Here is a 19,632-nt window from a genome sequence, read left to right as displayed (position 1 = left end):
CTTCAATCCGTGAAAGTGGACCGGTGATGTTGAAATATGCTGTGGTGTTCAAATATTTAAAATAAAATGTACACTATATATACAGTTTTAGAAGAGTTTTACCGATTTAAATTAAAATCTACACTATATATACAGTTAAAACATATTTTTTACAAATTTAAATTAAAATGTACACCATATATGCAGCTTAAAAGGTTTTATTACAGATTTAAAAGTACACTTACACCATATATATAGTTTACTAAAAAAAATGTTTTGTGGGCTTCACAACGTTCTCATGAACTTATAATAAACTGTATATAATTTATAAACATGAACACATTAACACATTACCTCTGTAACACACTGACCTAACCTAACCTTAAATATAGTATGAACTAATTAACATCCAAGCATGCAGCAAAGAGGCTAACTTAAATATATTACATTTTATTTCTAAGAAATACATGTACATTTTTTTATTTTTTGGAAAGTAATTTTAATGTTTTGTAGGGTTCGACGTAGGCTATGAAATGTAATTTTATTCTTTTTCATTGCGTCCAATATCATTTTTTTTCCAATGCTGTTTCCTTGATCCACAACATAATAATTTAGAGACCAGCTTGCATTATAGAGGTAGAAGTTAGATGGTAATGGTAATTTTAAACTACAACTACACCTCTTCTTACCATGTATAGTATTTTATTTTTAAATATTTTCATTTGTTCTGCACACTGTTTTGCTTTCATTGTAGTGTACTGTGGAGCAATGTTCCCGGCTGCCATGTCACGTGTCAAAGTGTCCGTGGGCAAGATACTGAACCCCAAGTTGCCCCCGGAGAGTCAGGTCAGCTGCATAGCAGCTCTGCCGTGTGTGTGTGTGTGTGTGTGTGTGTGAATGGGTGAATGAGATGCAGTGTAAAGCACTTTGAGTACCAGCTAGGTAGAAAAGCGCTATATAAGTGCAGACCATTTGCATTATCTTCATCCCATGTGAATCCCAAATGTGAAATTCTGATTCACGTGAAATCGCAACCTTTTAATTTCACATGCTCTTTTCATAAGGGTGCAACACACTAGATTTAAATATGATGAAGTTTATATTACTCTGTGTTTTGCAATTAATGTCACTGTACTTCCTGCCACATCAGATTTTTGTGACTACCTTTTCTAAATTGCTTCATAGTTCAACTTGCAAAGGGATACCCACTTCCTTCAATTGGAAAGATGAAGCTCGTGAAGACCCAGCTTCAGGTCCTGAAGGTCAGAGATGTGTTATTTACAATATGACGTAGATTTTAATAAGGGCTAATGTGACATTTAAAACTATAAAGCTGTTTTGCTTCTGAACTGTGTTTTTTTTTTTTGTTATTATTATTCTAGGACTACATGCTGATTGGGACAGATGTTCAGTTCACCAGTTGAACTGCATTGCAGAAAACTTGAATGAATTTCTGCACTTGTGTGTCACCATGCAGGCACAATTGCAGCATGAAAGTCTGGGAAATCTCCAGTTTGCATCTGGTTATCACTTTTATTTTTTTTAACCATCTTCTCCTTTTGTATGTTAAATGTGAACTCAGTAGGGGTTCTGCATTGAAAATGTAGATCAGATGTTACTGCAGTCCTGTCATAACACAAGATGTTACTGCGGGACGCAGTTTGCTGTCGTCACCACAATCATCTTTTCTGAAATAACATGCTCCTTCCACAGCAGATCGCAGCATTTTCTCCTGCTGACTTTACGCAAATTGTCTTTCAAAGTTTCTGACTGTGTCTACAAATTTGCTGAACCATGACATTTATGCTGCAGTTTGGGGGGAAAAAACATCCACAATGCCATGAAATCAATCAAACACGGCTGCTTCAGACACAACTAATTAATCACAGTACTGTGCTTTAAACACATTGTAGTATTATAATGATGTTATGCTTTATGCTTTTATGCTTTCATGCTTTCATATACATAAAACAGCTTCCATGTGTCAGACAAGAGAAGAAGGAAGAGTGACAATTAAAAAAAAAAGTTCCCTCAGTTATTGTCAGTCAGTGGCAGATTTCACTCATGGTTGTGTGTGTGTGGCCACATGTTCATCAGTGTGTTGCCTCAAGGAGCTGTGACTTAGGGCTCGACCTCTCAGACTCTGGGAGCTGGATGACAAAATCTATATTAAAGACAAAACATAATAAAGAATAAATGACTGGACACTGAAATCTGTGAAAGTACCATATGAAAGCTACAGACTGGGACAACGGTCCTCCTACTGCTGACTGGCAGGAAATGTTGTTATTTTTCTACCTTGTCTCTTGATTTTATCATTGATGTGCCACAGCTCGTCTTTTACACGACTCCATTAAAATATTTCAAACTTCGAATGGTTGGTTTAATTGAAAGTTAATATACAGATGCTTCCAAACTTGAGAATAAAGAGAAAAAATTAACAAATGAGAAACTACTGATGAAAGTTGCACTGAAGGAAACATGGGCAGGTTTTCACATTTAGTAGAAGCATATTTACGATCCTCTGAAGGAGTCAAGTGTATAGTGATGCTTGGAGACCTCATACAAAAGGCCAATCTGTTTCCTATGTATGGACGCACCATTATCTTGATTTGGAAGCAGAGTTGCTATTTAGGAAAGAACAACTCTTACGGTACTTGCTAATGTTAACTCTCAAGGGAAAATGTTCTAACTGCAGTAGAGAGTAGCAAATATCTTGGATCCCAACACGTACACTAATGCTAATTGAAAAAATTAAGTTTCTGAGGTCTTTAAATGTGTTAATTCGGGAAGTGTGAGAGAGATACAGTATTAGTATACAGTGCCGTGAGCTAGACATATACTGTTTACACACAGTTTTTAAAAGAAACCTGTTAGCAAACCCTCAGGCATAGCTTTGGCATTTCAGTGCAGCAATTGTTTCTTGTGAAACTACTACATCTGTGTTAAACAAATATTCACCAATATTATCAGCCATGTCTGTCAGAGTCTATTTTGAAGACATTTTTCAAATGCAGGGACTCTCTATAGCTGCATCATCTGCATGAGGCAAACTTTACTTACCTTCACCAGCACATAGTCTCCAGCGCTGATCGGTGCAGAGTTGGATTCTGCAGGCTGAACAGCAACTTCCTCTTTGGGGAAAATCACTTTCATATTGCCATCAGTTCTCCCACACAGGTCACTGGCAGATCTTTTACTCTCCTGCATAACAATGGAAACCTGAGATAAGGAATGTAGCCTGGTAACAGGTTAAAGTCCCCTAGTACACTGGTATAGGAATAAAACCTTTATTGATGGTAAGCAGAGTTATAATTGTCTTTATGTCTATAGGAAAATTGAGTCCCCCTCTTTTTGAAGAAAGAATGAAACTACTGATTATCCTGCATCTACATCATGTTGTTATGAAGTAAAAAGAAAAAAAAAGATCTGACACTTATTGTGGAAAATTACAAACCAGTGTAATGCCCTCTACTCCTTGACACCCTGCAGTGACCCTGCATAGGATGTTGAATATATAGTAGATATAACAATTGCAGAACAATTGTACAACAATTGATTAAGAGTGAACCTAAGATCACTAAGTAGATCATGTTGGGCTTTGTGTTAGTCACATGTGCAGAACTTACTCCCTCCACCAGTACAAGCTGTGTGCTGCCGATGAAAGCTGCATTGACCCTTGCTGCTTCCTCTCTGAACACAGTAATGCACTCCTCCAGCCTCCACTGCTTTACCTCTGCTGGCACGTCATCATGTAGCCGATGGTAGGCGTGAGTTTTCTGAGTAGAAGGACGAGACAAGCTCTTGCAAATATCATCTTGGATTTAATTCTTAGCTGCTTATAAACCTTTATCGTGAGAATGAATGTTTTCATATACATTACGAATCCACAATAGCGCACCTTCCTCATACTGTAGGCAAAAAGGAATCCCACATTGTAGCCCACCTCTCTGATCAGAGACAGAGTCTGCTGGTGATCATCCTCTGTCTCACCACAGAAGCCTGAGATGAAGTCACTGCTGAGACTCACCCCTAGTAGACACACATAAAATACAGCCAACACATATATATAATAATAATTTTTAAATGATTATTTCCCAAGATAGCGCCACTCCTCCTGTGATTGCAAGGATTTGTCCTTGCAAGGATTTGTCCTTGCAATCCTGTAGTATTGTTCAGTGTTTGTGTCTTAACAGAAGTCATGATTTTTTGTTTTCACTATGAACAACCTTCTCTGCTGACATAGCTAGATTTTATTTTTTTCAAGAAGCAGCTTTGTATACTGCAGTATTTGACATGAGATATCTTACTGTAACCACTCTGCTCGTCTGGAAATTGGCTGAAAAGCTGATGCAGTTGTATTATTGTGCCAAATGCATTTTAAGGTCAGAATATACTGTAGCTATTGCATTTATGTGGCAGAGTAGGTGAGTTGTTTTTTTTACCAGAAAGAAGAACATTCTCTTAAGTAACGCTAGGATTTCAATTGCCAGCCTTCAACTACGCAACACACACCACATCCATGTTCAAAACTGTGGAAATGCAAATCATAATTTCCACACAGACGTTTCCTCCAGGGAAGGTTGTTGAAGTTCCTGGGTAAGAAAAGTACCAATAACTTTTTGGTGGAAACAAGTCTAAATTAAAAGAGAGACCTAATTTTCTTACCCTGTTAAGGTCTAGATTCTGTCTGAAAACACATACCCCAATTTAATCAACAGTAGCTCTTGTAATAATAGCAATAGACCTGTTTAAGAAAGGATGGGGCACGGCGGATGACCTCACAATTGTGGCCAGGAGATGTGCAATCATGACAGATGTCTTGATACTGGGATTGCTAGGGTGGAAAGGGTTTTTAACCTACCTGGGATTATTCTTTTGACATTATCCACAAGATCAAGGTAGGCCTCTCTTGTGTAGCTAATTTTTCAAAGAGAAGAACGTCATAATAGAACATTTACTAACATTTATAGAGACTTTACAAATGAGCTTTCCAAACTGAGCTTTGCATTTGTGAAAATCGCACTGGTCTCTTACCCACGGCGCATTGCTTTCAGGACTTGACTGCTCCCACTCTGTGCTGGAAGGTGGATCTGCTTACAAATGTTCCCACGCTCTGCAATCAGATGCAAAACCTGTGAAGACCAACACAAAAACCAAGTCATGAAGCCTCGTTCAGCGAAGTTAATACAGGAAACTATAGTCAAGCTTTTGTTTCTTTTTTTCAGTCAGTGCTGTGTTTACAAAATGTCAAAAGTGTACCTCATCAGGAAAGTCCTTTGGATGAGGGGATGTGAACCTGATCCTCATGTCGGGATCGATGCGCGACACTGCGTCCAGCAAGTGGGCGAAGCGCAGACCACCTCTTTTTGTTCGGTAAGCTGTCTTAAAACCTCTGCTGAGGTTGGTCAGGTCTGAGCCACAGAATTGTTCTCCTGACATGTCTCTGTAGCTGTTCACATTCTGACCCAGCAATGTCACCTCCTTCACACCCTGATAAGAATCAGACAGCTTGAATTATTTGTTCACCATCATTAATATTACTTTGGGGAGCTGAACTTAAACTTGCAACTGATGGTGAACTATTGATCATACTGTACATCACAGACTTACACAGACTGTTTAAAGCTCTGCTTGCCCTAGTACCAGCATATATCTCTGAAGTCCTCTACAACAAACATTAACGCAATCAACATGTACAGTTGTAGCAAGGAGCTGTCTATCTGTGCACCTATCAGTCCATGTCTACTAGTTAAAGGAGTGCAGAGTTTAACTGGTTGACTCTGGAACTGAGAATCAAACAGACCTGGTCTGAGAGCATACGGATTTCCTCCAGTATTGAGCTGACAGGTCGACTCCTCTCTCTACCTCGAGTGAAGGGAACAATGCAGTAACTGCACATGTTGTCACAGCCTCGCATGATTGACCTGTTGACGCAGAAAGTATTTTGGTACAACTTAACTGGATTCAAAGTGCTCTAGAAAAAACTAATGCAATCATAATACAATTAGAGACTAAGCATGAACTTATGCTGTACTGATTATTTCCTCCTAAAATCCCAGTTGCTATGTAAATCATCAACACACTCACACAAAAGCACTGAATCCCTGAGGAGCTTGGTGGACAGGCATGATGTCAGCGTAGGTCTCCTCCAATGACAGCAGCACGTTGCTCACCTGATGACCTCCATCAGCTACTGTCAAGAGGCGGGGAAGGTCCCGATAGGCGTCTGGCCCAGCAAGAACATCTACCAGCTTCTCCCGCTCCAAAAGCTCTGTCTTTAGCCTCTCTGCCATGCAACCTGGACAAACACATTCATCCATATAGAGTATGTTTGTGGACTCTGTAAGGGCCGTAAAATGTGTGTGAAGACATTTACCTAAAATCCCAATTTTCATTGGTGTATGTGACTTCAGACGTTTCTTCTTCATAGCTGTCAGTTCTTTCAGCCTATTCCAAATGGTCTGTTCGGCTTTTTCTCTGTCATGACAGAAAAAAAAATGCAAACCTGTCACTACAACCATCTTTTTTTTCTGCGAGTGTGACATTTTGAAGATAAGTCTTTAAAGTTTGTAACATTATCGTACCTTATGGAGCATGTTACCAGAAGGACAACATCTGCCTGCAAGCATGAACACATCCTGAGCTGAGCTAAGCTGACATGTGTGATATTAATACATTAATGAAAGTAGAGCTCATCTGTACCTGATTTAGGTCAAGTGTGCGTTGATATCCTTTCCTCTGCAGTATGGACCAGGCGATCTCTGTGTCGTTGACATTCATTTGACATCCATAGGTTTCAAAATACACTGTCATGAGACAAAACCCGTTGCGCATTCATCTCCAAACTATAGAAATATACTTTGCCGCTGGTTTTTAGCGATGTAAACTAACCTTTCCTGGAGTTGCCCATCTCCAGCGCCTCGGAAAGATAACAATGTTTGTCTGAGAATTCTCCATCTGAAATCTTAACAGGAACTCCTCTAATGAAATCCTGAAAACTTGGACCAGATGATAACACGGTCTTCAATTTGTCTACACTTGCCTTATGGTTTCTTGGAGTGACACCGGTGTTAGCTACATTGGAGCAATATCTGGGTTGGATCCTTCTGACAGGAAGCCAGTGCTGGGAAATAATCAATAAGGATTTTAAACTCCTGTGGTGTTTCATGCTCAGTTGCCTATAAGTGCAACGTCTGTCGTTTTCAGCACTAACTGAGCAGTCGCTTAGTCTTAGTTGTTTACTCTCTGTCTATTAGAACTAGAGACTACAAGATAACTAGTAATAATTCATGAGTTGTGAAGTATGAAGCCAATTCTCATACTTTTAGTACTACACTGTTCGGTTAAATTGTTGAGGACCACGACAGCACCAAGGTTTGTTCACTGTGGCGTGTCTTTAAAGGAAATAAGAAGCAGACGACAGAGAATCCTCTTGTATCCTACCAGCTGTCACCGAGTCAAGGATGTCCCCCGGTACGTTTAGTTTTATGGTCCGACTAAAAACGCGCCCAATGTAAAACAATGTTCCGAACGCTTCATATCAACTTCAATCCGTGAAAGTGGACCGGTGATGTTGAAATATGCTGTGGTGTTCAAATATTTAAAATAAAATGTACACTATATATACAGTTTTAGAAGAGTTTTACCGATTTAAATTAAAATCTACACTATATATACAGTTAAAACATATTTTTTACAAATTTAAATTAAAATGTACACCATATATGCAGCTTAAAAGGTTTTATTACAGATTTAAAAGTACACTTACACCATATATATAGTTTACTAAAAAAAATGTTTTGTGGGCTTCACAACGTTCTCATGAACTTATAATAAACTGTATATAATTTATAAACATGAACACATTAACACATTACCTCTGTAACACACTGACCTAACCTAACCTTAAATATAGTATGAACTAATTAACATCCAAGCATGCAGCAAAGAGGCTAACTTAAATATATTACATTTTATTTCTAAGAAATACATGTACATTTTTTTATTTTTTGGAAAGTAATTTTAATGTTTTGTAGGGTTCGACGTAGGCTATGAAATGTAATTTTATTCTTTTTCATTGCGTCCAATATCATTTTTTTTCCAATGCTGTTTCCTTGATCCACAACATAATAATTTAGAGACCAGCTTGCATTATAGAGGTAGAAGTTAGATGGTAATGGTAATTTTAAACTACAACTACACCTCTTCTTACCATGTATAGTATTTTATTTTTAAATATTTTCATTTGTTCTGCACACTGTTTTGCTTTCATTGTAGTGTACTGTGGAGCAATGTGCCAATAATGACATTATAAACTGTGACAATCACACTTTGTATTTAATAACTGCATTTATACAAAAAAAAAAAAAATGTGAAGACAAGACAAGGATAAAGAGAGAGAGAGAAAGAGAGAGCACACAGGCAGCTCTGCTCGAGGAGAGAGAGAGAGTGATCATGTGTGAAGTGGGAGTGACTGGGAGCTACAGGTCCAGTATAAACTGACCATGGTTGTAGGGATGACAAACAGCACTGTTTCACAGGGTTTTTTTCTTTCCTGACTGTGAGAGAAGATGAGAGTGAAAGGCACGGAATAAAGAGGGACTGAAGGGACGGTTAGAATTCCTATAAAACATTTAGGTAATATCTTATGTGTATGTGTGTAAAAATGTCATATCTACGTTTTTTTTTTTTATTTTAAACATTTCAACTGAAGTGTTGATATTTTCCATCACAGTATAGATCTACTACAGATGCAACTTCAGTTCCTCCTGCAGAGCAGTGATGCTGTTTGAGGGAGAACTGTGGTTTCAGCAGGTTTTTTTTTCTTTCTAACATGATTTCTACTCCTGTCATTTATTCCAGCTGCCTGTTCTCTAGGACCAGCTGTGATGATGGAGAAAGCTGCACTGCTGCTGCTCTGTTGCCTGGTCATGTCTTTATCAGGCTCCCCGCTTTATCCTTCTATTAGGTAGGTGCTGGCAGATTTGTTGAAATTCTTCACATTCTCTTGTTCACTTGCCTTATTGCTGATTTTAGTCAAGGTTTCAGTGTTGTAATTGTGCATGAAGATGATTCAGACACCAAGAGACAGCAGCAGAAATACTGAAGGAAATGGTGGACAATTATTACTTTGAGGTTTTTGGAACATTCGCAAATGACAACATGAAATACATGTTAAACTAATGACATAGATAATCTTTGTCATTAGTTTAAAGCTTTACTGTGTGAAATGGAGAATATGAAGTTATATTCACATTTTCAGCCAGAAACAAGGCACTGGACCTAACACAGATTTGAGCTTAAAGGTGACTTGACCCCAGTGTCAGGGCTAACGGGACGGAAACATCCATGCTTGTAGTGTGTGACGGGTTAAACTGGCTGCTTTAGATGTCATAGCTGTGCCCTCTGCACTTGTTATGCTAACAGGGGTCAAGGTGTCTGCATTTGTCACTGTGTTGCTTTTGCACAGCACCTTAATCACTGCCTAAGCAACAGAATATGTAATTGTACAAGAGCTAGAGCATTCGGCAGTTAGACTGAGGACATTTTTCGGAACAGTCCAGAAGTCCAACTTCAAGGTCAGAACAGTGGGTTTTAATGAAATTGCTTTCTGTCATTGTAAAAATTAAACAAATCTGCCCAATTGTGGTTTAATGAGTGTGAAGATACTTGAAGATGCTGCTCATTCAGTTAATAGAGATGTTTCTCAGATTCGGCCAGAGGGACACGTCTATCCTGATGACGTCTTCTATTAAGAATCCATCAGAGCAGCTGCTGGAGGACGCAAGCCCACCCAGGGCAGAATCCCGGTGAGTTTGCTAATATGGACGAGGTGGCTGATATAAAAGACACAAAGCATCCGTGTACCTAAAGTTTAATCTTATTTTTTTCAGATTTTAAATGTCAGATTTGTGTCTCCACCACAGCACAGCAGTGCTATGGTGGAGAGATATTTGAAATTGTGCACAGCATTATAAATATACAGTCCATTTAATATTTCCATTTCAAAAAAGTGTCCCACTTACTCTGGATAATTTAGAGATTACAGTTGTTAAAACCAGTGCTTTGTGCATGTGCATTTTCTTCCCACTAAGCTGATCAGTAAATATGCTGTAGTGTTTCTAGACAGACTAGATGATTCCCATAGGTTTTCTTTTGTTGTTGATTTACTGCACCGTTGTGTAATGACTGAACTGATGTGAACTGGGGTTTATCCCACCATCCGTCTGTAGCTCAGGGCGCCACGCCGATGCCATCTTCACAAACAGTTACAGGAAAGTCCTGGGCCAAATCTCAGCCAGGAAGTTCCTTCAGACCATCATGGGCAAACGACTGGGGTAAGTAGCACAAGAGGAACAACATCACTCCAATATGTGCAAATCCAACAACTGAAATGTGCAACTGATTGTGTTTTTTTTTCCCCTAGAGATGAAAGTGAGAGCTACATGAAACGCCAGTCAGACATCTATGAAGGGACCTATAAAGAAGATCTGACATCCATCCTGAGTGATCAGAGATACAGAGCAGTGCATGAGAACATCATGAAGCCCAGGTAATAAAACAGAAAGACATCATAAAGCTCAAGACACACTAAACAATCCCTATCCTTTCAATCACAGTGACATGTCGGATTTTTTTCCCCTCTCTCCAGACTGCTGAGTTGAGATTGTTGGTTTAGACAAACTGGAAGCTGCCAGTGCTCGTCACCACCATCACTGCCTGTGTTCCTATACGGAACTGTTCTTCACAGCTAAACATAATATTGTAATATTTTTAAAATTACCATTAAAAGCTATTAAGAAAAAAAAAAACACGTTCAATCTCACTTTAACATAAACATTAGAATGTAAATGTGTGTGAAAAAGTCGGTCTGGTTCATTCTGTGACATTTGATAATATATTTTTTGAGTCACTGAACTGGGGAGCCACCGCTACCACAGTCAGTACAGATTATGTACTGGGCTTATGATTCTAAATGGAGAGCTCTGCTGTGAAGTAAATGTCTATTTCTATTGATTTATTACTATTTGGAATTAAAGTTGTAGTTATTTATTATTTCAGGATATTGTAAAGTTGTTTCTGTTATTATAAAAACACATAATCTACTTTATCATATCCAAAAAAGTTTTTAAATGCGGTTTTAATAAGTGTCACACTTTTTAAATTTAGCCAATCTTATGTGTCTGTATACTAATTTAAAGTAAACTAACCGATAATATATCAAGTATTTGAAATTAGCACGACCCCATCAGGCTGCTTAACAGAACTTCTTGAGCACAAATAATTTTTCATATGATAGTTACCAAAAAGAAGATGGAGGTCATAACATAAGGTTTTTTCAGGATAGCACTGTGTATGTTCAATCCCTGGTCTGGTTCTAAAACCATCATTCAAGATATCTTGCCCACTTAAATGGAAGCTGTATAAAGGAAATAGTATTCTTAGTGTTATACAGGAACATTTAAATTCATAAGCAGTCTCAAAAAAGAAAATACTTTTTTCCTGGTTCAGTCCATTCACAAGACATAATGAAGATGTCAATCCATCTTAATATCAACTGAAGAAAGAAACACAGATTCACCTCAATTTCTTTATTTCCTCTTCTTCATTACAAAAAAACATCACATCCTCAAACTGCCCATATTTTATTATTAACAAATTTTTCTTGGAGACGTAAACTCTGTATCAAATCGAGGACTACAGCTCCTCCAACACATCTGACGCGTCTAACAGACACGTTGGGGTAATCAGTAATGATGGAAGTTTCAGTGCTACTGTCAGTGGTTTGTCATCATCAGCTGAAACATGTTGACTTCCTTTATGAGGTGAAACGGGCACTGAGTGGCAACAGAGGAATGTACCAAAAAAAAAAAAAAAAAGCCACACACACAAAAGAACCCATATTCCACGCAGAAACAACTAATAAAATCCCAGCTCACTTAGAAAACACTGGCATGTTAAACGAAAAAACTAATCTCACAGAAAGATGAAGTGCAGTGATCAGTAGCTTTACAGCCCTTAGCAGGGAAACCTGTTAGAGAGCGTCTGTCCTCAAAGATGCTGTGTCTCAGGTCTTCCCGTTTGGTAACACAGACAAACATGTTTAAACTGTCGAATGGATTCTTGAACTGCCACGCCCTTTTTTTAAAGCCTGATTTTGATGAACGCCTCCTGGGAAATAATAATATGAGCTTCGTCATGGTCTTCTTTGAATTTTCCCTCTTTATTTTTTCTCAAGTCTGAGAGAGTGAGAGAGAGAGAGAGAGAGAAATAAAAGTTAGTTTTAGCCACAAGCTGGCTTTATTTAACACAGGATCTTTGGCAAGTAATGAAAACTTCTGATCATGCAGTATAACGTGCGCCCTTCCACAACAAACGAGATGTCATTTGGAGAGAACACGGAGAAACTCTCATTACAAATATCCAGGTTTCAGACAATGCACACTTTGGTTCATGAACACAGGACAAGTCACTCAAACCAGAACCATGAGTGTTAGGCCAAAATGGCACACAAGTGCTGGTGTGACTATGGCTGAAATGATCATAGTGTGATGAGTGATGAGGCAAATGGGGGGGTAGGAGGCAGCAAGTACATCTGAACACCAGGGGTTAGAATGAGTGAGAACCACACAGCCATGCACGCTGCCAGCCATTATAGAAATGCACTGTGGATGCAGTCTATGACGATGCCCTTACTTCAGCCTGGAAGCACGACCGACTCATTTGTTACAAATTGGGGGGGGGGGTTTATCGTAGGCTCCTATACTTTGCCAACCTACTACTTTGTTCGGCAGCAATCCTGAAAGAGGAGTAAAGACACAGCGAGGTGTGGGTAGAGGGGTTAAAAAAGAGACTGAGAAGAGCAGGAAGAAAAGTAGTCCTAACTGGGGGGGGGGGGAAGACAGTGTTTGTGAAATCACAAATTGAAATATTCTGCTACCTAAAGGGTTAAATGCCCCGTCATAAAAAGTAAAAGTGAACAATTACAGTGATGTCTTGAGTCAGTGACACAGGCTACAAATTGCTCACTCTGGACCTTGGAGGGCTCTACATATTGATGGTGTGAAGAAATTGCCCATTCACATCATGGCTCTTGCAAAGCTGTCTGCCACACTCCTCTCTTGGTAAGCTCCCCTCTTGGCAGAGAGCCCGGCATTAAAATCAGTCTCTGGGGACCAATTGAGGCCACAGATATGGAAGGTTTGGGGCTAAGAACTACCAAGAGCAAGTCCTCGTGGTCTGAAAGAGGCTAGGCCTTCTCTCTGGGATTAATGACTCTCTAGGAACCATTTGTGCCGAGCACCATCGGGAGACATACCTCTTCACTGCTTTCTGGGCCAGCATGCGGTTTCCGGCGAGAAAAGTTACACCACCGATTATTGCCAGGTACTTCAGAGTCTGGAACATGTTCAGGTGGGTCCAGTAGACGTACATCAGGCCCAGCAAGGCTGAAAGGTAACAAAAGAGAAGGTGTCAACCTTAGCATGAAATAAAGCTTCTTCGTAATTATACAACGGTGAATACTCATAATCTCACCCTTATTAACTATTCTGACTAATTCTAACAATGTTCTGATCCCATGGTAGGCCTGAAAAGTTAGGAGGTGACCCAAAACCCAGACCTGTGGCCTTGGTTGGACACACAAACCTGAACCAAGACCTATGGTAGGAACAAATAGACCCGATCCAACCCAACCGTTATACTTTTCACTCTACATTTACCTTAATAATTAAGGTATTAAGAGGGTACCTTAATACTATTTTTCAGCTGGTATTTGTTTATTTTAAGTTGATGCCATTAAAATATGCTGAAATGGCCATTATTACAGTTATATTAATATAAAAGGCCACTGTTGTTGCAATGTACAGACAACTACCACTAGATTTCTCCAATACTGTAGAAAAGCTGTAGAAAATTGTTGTGGAGCTATAATGATTTTGAAAAGCAATCTGTCAGTGTTGATTAAGAATTGAAAGTATAAATGGTAATTCTGAACTTATATAGCGCTTTTCTACCTAGCTGGTACTCACCGGCGGCAACTTGGGGTTCAGTATCTTGCCCAATCTTGCATGTTACGTGGCAGCCGAATCGAACCACCAATCCTGTGATTGGCAGTCAACTGCTCTACCTATTGAGCCACAGCCACTCTACATAAATTACATGAATGTCTAAATTTGACCGAGTTTTAACTACAGCTTTTAAAGGGTGCTATGGGTATCCTTGATTTTCTGAGTTTGTATCGTACATTCACTCCTGCTGTGTTGGCTACTTCCTGTTTTTTCCCCAGCAGTAAAACACATCTAAGCCATACACCTCTCACTCCAACTGCAAACCTTACTCCTCCTCTGAAAACCTGTTTGTCCAAACAGGAGCTGCTGTCTACTTTTAGTGACCATGAGTTAAATTTCCACAAATAAATTATTAAAAGAAAAACAGATTCAATTAGAGCCAAAATAAAAAATCCGAAATGAAGGGGTGCCCTTTCACAAGGTTTGTCTGTTCTGTTCACTACAGTGATAGCTGACAGACACTGAAACAACAGCCTGCTCTCTGTTCCACAATCAATAACACTGACCTACAGTGTATTACAGGAGCATCGAACAGTTTTATGAACATTATTCAGATTTGCCTCCATGTAAAGGAAAAAACTGTGACTGTTATAACTAACACACTACTTAGTTTTGATCTGTTGGATTTTATAAATAATGCTTGAATAAATTAAAATCAGAAATATGAACAATGTTGTCCTCAGTCATCAATGCAAATTTGCTTCTGTTACAGTAACTGATGAAGAGGCTGGAAAACAACTGAATTGTGATGAATGTTTCATTTCAGAGATCAGGACTTACCTGCGTGTCCAACATGGAACAAGATGGTGCTGGGTGAGAAGCTGAAGTTGGAGATGTTGGCTCCAAGCTTAAACCACTATAGAAGAGATGGGTGATTAAAAAAAAGACAATGTGATTTTCATCCCCTGCAAGAGCTGCGAACAAAAGAGCTGAAATATTGTTTATCACTGAACACACAATGCTCTGATCCACTGTAACAATAACTATTAGTCAGCACTGCAAATGCCAGGGGGAAAAAAACAGAAGTACACCACAGCCTTTGTGCTTTTCAAATTAAAACAAGCATTTTATTCATGCTGTGCTGGAGCCTCATTCACTGGCTATGAAAGCTTCTTATTGAAGAGCTTTTCAGGATAAAAAAAAATGGACTACCGTATATACAACTATAATAACAAAGCTAAAATGTTCTATTAAAAGGTTTAGATCAATAGTGAATGTAGGTGACCTGTCAGGCTTGCCTTCAAACAAGATAAATGTCTGTGGTTTCCAAATGACTTCCATATACATGTACTCTACAGCTATAATGAATTCCATATACATGTACTCTACAGCTAAAAACACTATGAAACAGAAAAGACTTTGCAATATTACCAGAATGAGCAGAAGCAGAAAGGGAGACAGGATGAGAGCAGTGAAGGTGTTGGAGACAACTGTGGGAGGCTTCTTCTCTGGCTCCCTGAATAAGTGCTGTAGTAACAAGAGGAGCATTTTAATCATTTTTATCTTCTGGACTGATACTCAATGCATGATGTCATTTTTAATCAGAGATAAACAGGAAGCACAGTGCAAAAAAAGTAAGTGCAATGTCATGTGATACACACAAACAAACAATATTTCTAAACCGATATAAAAGCTAAAAAACATGACCTCTCATGTTTATATTGAACACACCGATTATACATAAAAAGTGATGGGGTGAAAAGCAAGTGAAACACTGGGATTCTGTCTAAATACCAACTGTAGTCAGATGTTAGCAAACCCATTGTTCCCTTGATTTTTCTTGCCACTATATTTAAGTATTACCTTTATCTCTGGTTTGGGTATGTAAAGAGTCTTGGGCTGAATAGTAGCTGGGGCCTCCTCATCCACAAACTTCAGCACAACATCTGCCTTTGAAAAGATTACAGCTCAGAGTAAGTCCAGTACCAAAACGGTCACTTGCTGAGCATGTTGAATTCATAATCCATACTCAACATCACCACTAACTCTGAACACTCACCACATTCCACAAGATTGGATTCTCCAAAGTAGCATCCCCAACAATGAGGTACAGGAAATAAGTGCCAGAGATGGAGTCGAACTCTGATTTCCTCTCTGCTGTGTCCAACTCAAACTTGTACAGATTCTTGCTGTCGGGTTCAGCCACAAACACAACCTCTTGGCCAGTTTTCTGATTGTGCAACCGAACAAACGTCTGGGAAAGAGGGAAGACAAAGGTGTTCAGTTTAAACAACCCTAGCTCATTTTTTGAGGTAACCATTTTCATGATTTCTGTGAGATTACAGAAATATAAGACTGAAGCATAATGGTCTCAAAGGTGATAGTGAAAGTAGATGAAGTCAGTAACAATAACGAGCAGTGTCCTGCTGATGTGTGTTCATGTCCCATTCTGATTACTTACCTGATGAGGGGTAAGCTCTACTCCAGTGTTGACGTCAACAAGCTGAAAGGACATGGCAAAGTTTTGGTGGCTATCTGCAGTGAAGGGGCTCTTGGCTTTGGAGGGATAGTCCACTCTATGTGATTGAAAACAGAAAAGCGTTTAGTATTCCAGCTCCACACTTTGGTGGGAAAAAAAAGGGCTTTGCATAATGCTCACCTGGTGGTCTTTGTGCCAATACTTTGATCCTTATCCACCACAGAGAGGTCCATGTTAGTAACAGCCACCTCTGTGGACACCTTCACTTTAAGCTACAGGTGGAAAAAGTCAGGACGCAAGGTTGCATAAGAAAGGGAACAAAACCAGCAATTAAAGCTACAAATATTGCACTTGACCACAAGCACAGCAACACACATAAGAAAAACCTCCAAACAGTGAACCAGTGCCTTACAATTTAACTGTACATGTTTCATTTTAGCTAAATGTAGCTGTTATGCTGAACACCACCTCACCTCAATATGATTGGCAACCAGGCGGCTATCTCCCGTCACTGCAACAGTGAACTGGTAATATCCACTTGCTGGCCGGGCGGACATGAAGTTCAGTTCAAAGACACCACTGAAAAACAAAAATAACAATAATGCTGCGTTTAGTTCAACAAGAATCACGCATCTACTAGAGCAACATCACCTATACAACACCTTGTCACTAACTGACAGATAAATTAATACATAAAAAAGTAAAGAAACTGCACATGCTTAGTTAAACAGAGCTGATGAAATACAGCAGCAATTACATGTGTGATGTTATTAACTGCATTGCTATTCAGGCTGTATTCCTGTGAATACATCTTGCAATGAGCTAATGAAAGGTTGTGTCATGTATATACATTTCTTACAGCTAAACACTGTTAGATTAACAACAACAATTAATAATGTTAGATTAACACTTATCCTGTAATATCACTTACTCATTAAGTGTAAAAGGTGCTTGGCTGAGAATGGTGCTCTTGGAGGCCACAGCGTACGCAGATTCCACCAGAACATTGGCTGAGGCCAGAGGTTGAGACATGACATCAGTCACAAGCAGCTGTGAATCAGACAGAAAAGAGCATCACTATGAGCTTATAAAAAAAAAAAGAAAAAAGAAAAAAAAAGAAAAACAGATGCAGAGGACTGTTTTTAGATTGACTTGCAACAACCTGCAGGGTTGGCTGGCTGTGGGACACTGTGGCTGGGCCCTGGACACTGACAATGACCGGAACATGGAAGCGATTGTTGGAGAGAGCAGCGGCGGCACTTGCCACACTGAAGGCCTCTGCCAAAGAGTCCCAGGATTTCTTGCTGAAGATAGAGTTCACCAGCTGGATCACCTGATCCTGTGAAGAGAGAGCAAATCTTCCATTAGTTTCAGACACCAAAACACTAAAGGAGACCATCCTTTAGCTGAATTGGCAAGTGACAGATAAAAATCCTAAAGAAAAATAAAATAAAAAAATACTACCTCCTTGAGAGGGGGCTCCATATCCACATGATCTGACAGGGAATAAGCAGCAGTCACAAACATGGCAGTTGTCTCAAGTCCCTCTTCAAACTGGAGGTAGATTCCACCAAGATCATCCAAACGAGCCGTCAGATCCTAAAAGGAAAAAGGGAAACATGTTAAAAAAATTAATCCTGCTTTAAAAATATCTGTTTATAATTAAAGTCTAGAAATATGACACAGCACCATCTGGTGGAGATAAAAAAACTCACCTCAATTTCCTCCAGTATCCCTCCAAGTTCTGCCTGCTGGGACAGACGTGCTGCTGTTTGCAGAGCTAAGGTGATGCTGTGCAGAGATAAAGTATTAGTTGTAAATTAAACTATTCAAATCTGCATGCAAGGTGACTGCACTCCCAAATCGGTAAAAACACTTACGCCACAACATTGTCCTCCTTGTTGATGCGAGCTATGAGGGCACCAACAACTTCCTGCGATGCCAGAGGAAGCCCCAAAGAGCTGAGAGCGCTCACAGCCCGATGAATCTGAGTCATGCTTGAGTCTTCACTAACTGCTGCCAGAAGGATGTCACGGGTTTCATTGGACACAGGAATCTATAGATATAGAAGTACAATCTCATAAAAAGTTTGCTACTAGTTTACTTTGTATTAAAACCAATGATCTTACAGTTCCAACTGCATCTTTACCATGGGGCAATTATCATGGCATTTTAGATGCACAAACAAATATTAGTAGTAATAGTACTATTGTATACATTTTTTCGATATTTCTAGATTTCCCAGCTCTACTTTCACGTGTACCTAGAGTAAACATTTTTGAAAAATAATGGCAGTGGTAAAGTTAATAAGGCTATGGTCAAAACAATCTATACCTCACATCCTGAAATGGCTTGGCTTGTCTCAGCAGCAAAGAAGAGAGAGTCAACACTGGTGGGATCAAGCTGGGATTTCAGGAACTGGCATACTTCCTACAAAAAGGACATTAATGGTCAATACATAATTTAGTGTCTGCACACATATTTCAACTGAATGAAATGAATGAGCAATTAATAATCATACGCCGGACTGAATTATGACCTTGTGATCTGGAACAGATGCTCCCAGCTTTGTTAGGCCAACAACAGAGTAGTATGCGGACTCAAGATCGGTGAATGGTTGGCTCAGGAGGTCCTGCAGTCGGGCCACATCAGATAGGGAGAGGTGGTGCGCCGGTGTTAGCGCCTGAGCTCCAGCTAAAGCCAGGCTGAGGATGAACAATCCGAACAGCCCTGCAACAAGCGGAAATTATTTATTCTGCTGGCATTCCAAAACATTCATACATTTTAATAATAATTTTCTAATAATAACATTGTGAGCGCATATATTCATTCATTCACTGAGATAACTCTACCTCGCTCACTGCAGGTTTAGCTAGGAGGCGACCAAGCTAACGTCAGTAAGGAAGCAGCACATTGCATGTTGCAAACCGGTATTTTTCACAAATTCTTCAAATTGGCAGGTGAATAATATCGTACATAGAATAATGAAAGCAAGACACAAACATATCTCACATTATATTCATATTTAATAAACCAATTCACTTACCCGAGCGGTCCATGTCTGACAGTCTAATGCAGCGTCACCAAAACCGACGATTGCTTCCGGTGTGTCGGAAAACGAGCTCTCGTCAGAGGTTTAATATCCGGTTATGCTTTCTGGAT

General features: G+C 39.4%; 3 protein-coding genes and 1 long non-coding RNA gene across 5 annotated transcripts; 2 read left to right on the top strand and 2 right to left on the bottom strand.

Moving 5' to 3' along the window:
- Positions 1-883: 883 nt before the first annotated feature.
- On the top strand, positions 884-2,354 carry LOC113155028. The gene is made up of 2 exons (XR_003298092.1): positions 884-1,241; positions 1,362-2,354. It is a non-coding gene; the product is annotated as an uncharacterized LOC113155028 (long non-coding RNA).
- On the bottom strand, positions 1,890-7,469 carry cdk5rap1 (CDK5 regulatory subunit associated protein 1). The gene is made up of 13 exons (XM_026349497.1): positions 6,874-7,469; positions 6,685-6,788; positions 6,567-6,601; positions 6,359-6,459; positions 6,070-6,280; positions 5,786-5,906; positions 5,242-5,472; positions 5,017-5,114; positions 4,844-4,899; positions 3,881-4,011; positions 3,609-3,758; positions 3,043-3,183; positions 1,890-2,143 (listed from the first exon to the last, which is right to left on the bottom strand). The coding sequence occupies exons 1-13, from the start codon at positions 7,148-7,150 to the stop codon at positions 2,042-2,044; spliced, it is 1,758 nt and encodes a 585-aa protein (XP_026205282.1). The 5' UTR covers positions 7,151-7,469; the 3' UTR covers positions 1,890-2,041.
- A 1,050-nt stretch (positions 7,470-8,519) lies between these two features.
- ghrh (growth hormone releasing hormone) lies at positions 8,520-10,926 on the top strand. 2 transcript variants are annotated; one of them, XM_026349260.1, is made up of 6 exons: positions 8,520-8,619; positions 8,845-8,950; positions 9,693-9,791; positions 10,215-10,319; positions 10,409-10,534; positions 10,634-10,925. In XM_026349260.1, exons 2-6 carry the CDS (start codon positions 8,871-8,873, stop codon positions 10,644-10,646), a joined length of 423 nt encoding a protein of 140 aa, XP_026205045.1. In that variant the 5' UTR covers positions 8,520-8,619; positions 8,845-8,870; the 3' UTR covers positions 10,647-10,925. The 2 variants fall into 2 exon arrangements, with proteins under 2 accessions (XP_026205045.1, XP_026205046.1); XM_026349261.1 differs by lacking the exon at positions 8,520-8,619 and having other exon boundaries at positions 8,876-8,950; positions 9,680-9,791; positions 10,634-10,926.
- A 1,219-nt stretch (positions 10,927-12,145) lies between these two features.
- rpn2 (ribophorin II) lies at positions 12,146-19,576 on the bottom strand. Its single transcript, XM_026349316.1, has 17 exons — positions 19,517-19,576; positions 19,010-19,200; positions 18,805-18,900; positions 18,351-18,526; positions 18,186-18,261; positions 17,935-18,069; positions 17,633-17,809; positions 17,402-17,520; positions 16,944-17,049; positions 16,651-16,742; positions 16,453-16,567; positions 16,051-16,245; positions 15,855-15,941; positions 15,423-15,518; positions 14,832-14,907; positions 13,301-13,430; positions 12,146-12,221 (listed from the first exon to the last, which is right to left on the bottom strand). The coding sequence occupies exons 1-17, from the start codon at positions 19,527-19,529 to the stop codon at positions 12,206-12,208; spliced, it is 1,896 nt and encodes a 631-aa protein (XP_026205101.1). The 5' UTR covers positions 19,530-19,576; the 3' UTR covers positions 12,146-12,205.
- Positions 19,577-19,632: the final 56 nt, after the last annotated feature.

Source organism: Anabas testudineus, chromosome 5, assembly GCF_900324465.2.
Source record: "Anabas testudineus chromosome 5, fAnaTes1.2, whole genome shotgun sequence".
NCBI lineage: Eukaryota > Metazoa > Chordata > Actinopteri > Anabantiformes > Anabantidae > Anabas > Anabas testudineus.
The sequence above is the reverse complement of the archived record's forward strand: the minus strand, read 5'-3'. Positions and strand labels throughout refer to the sequence as shown.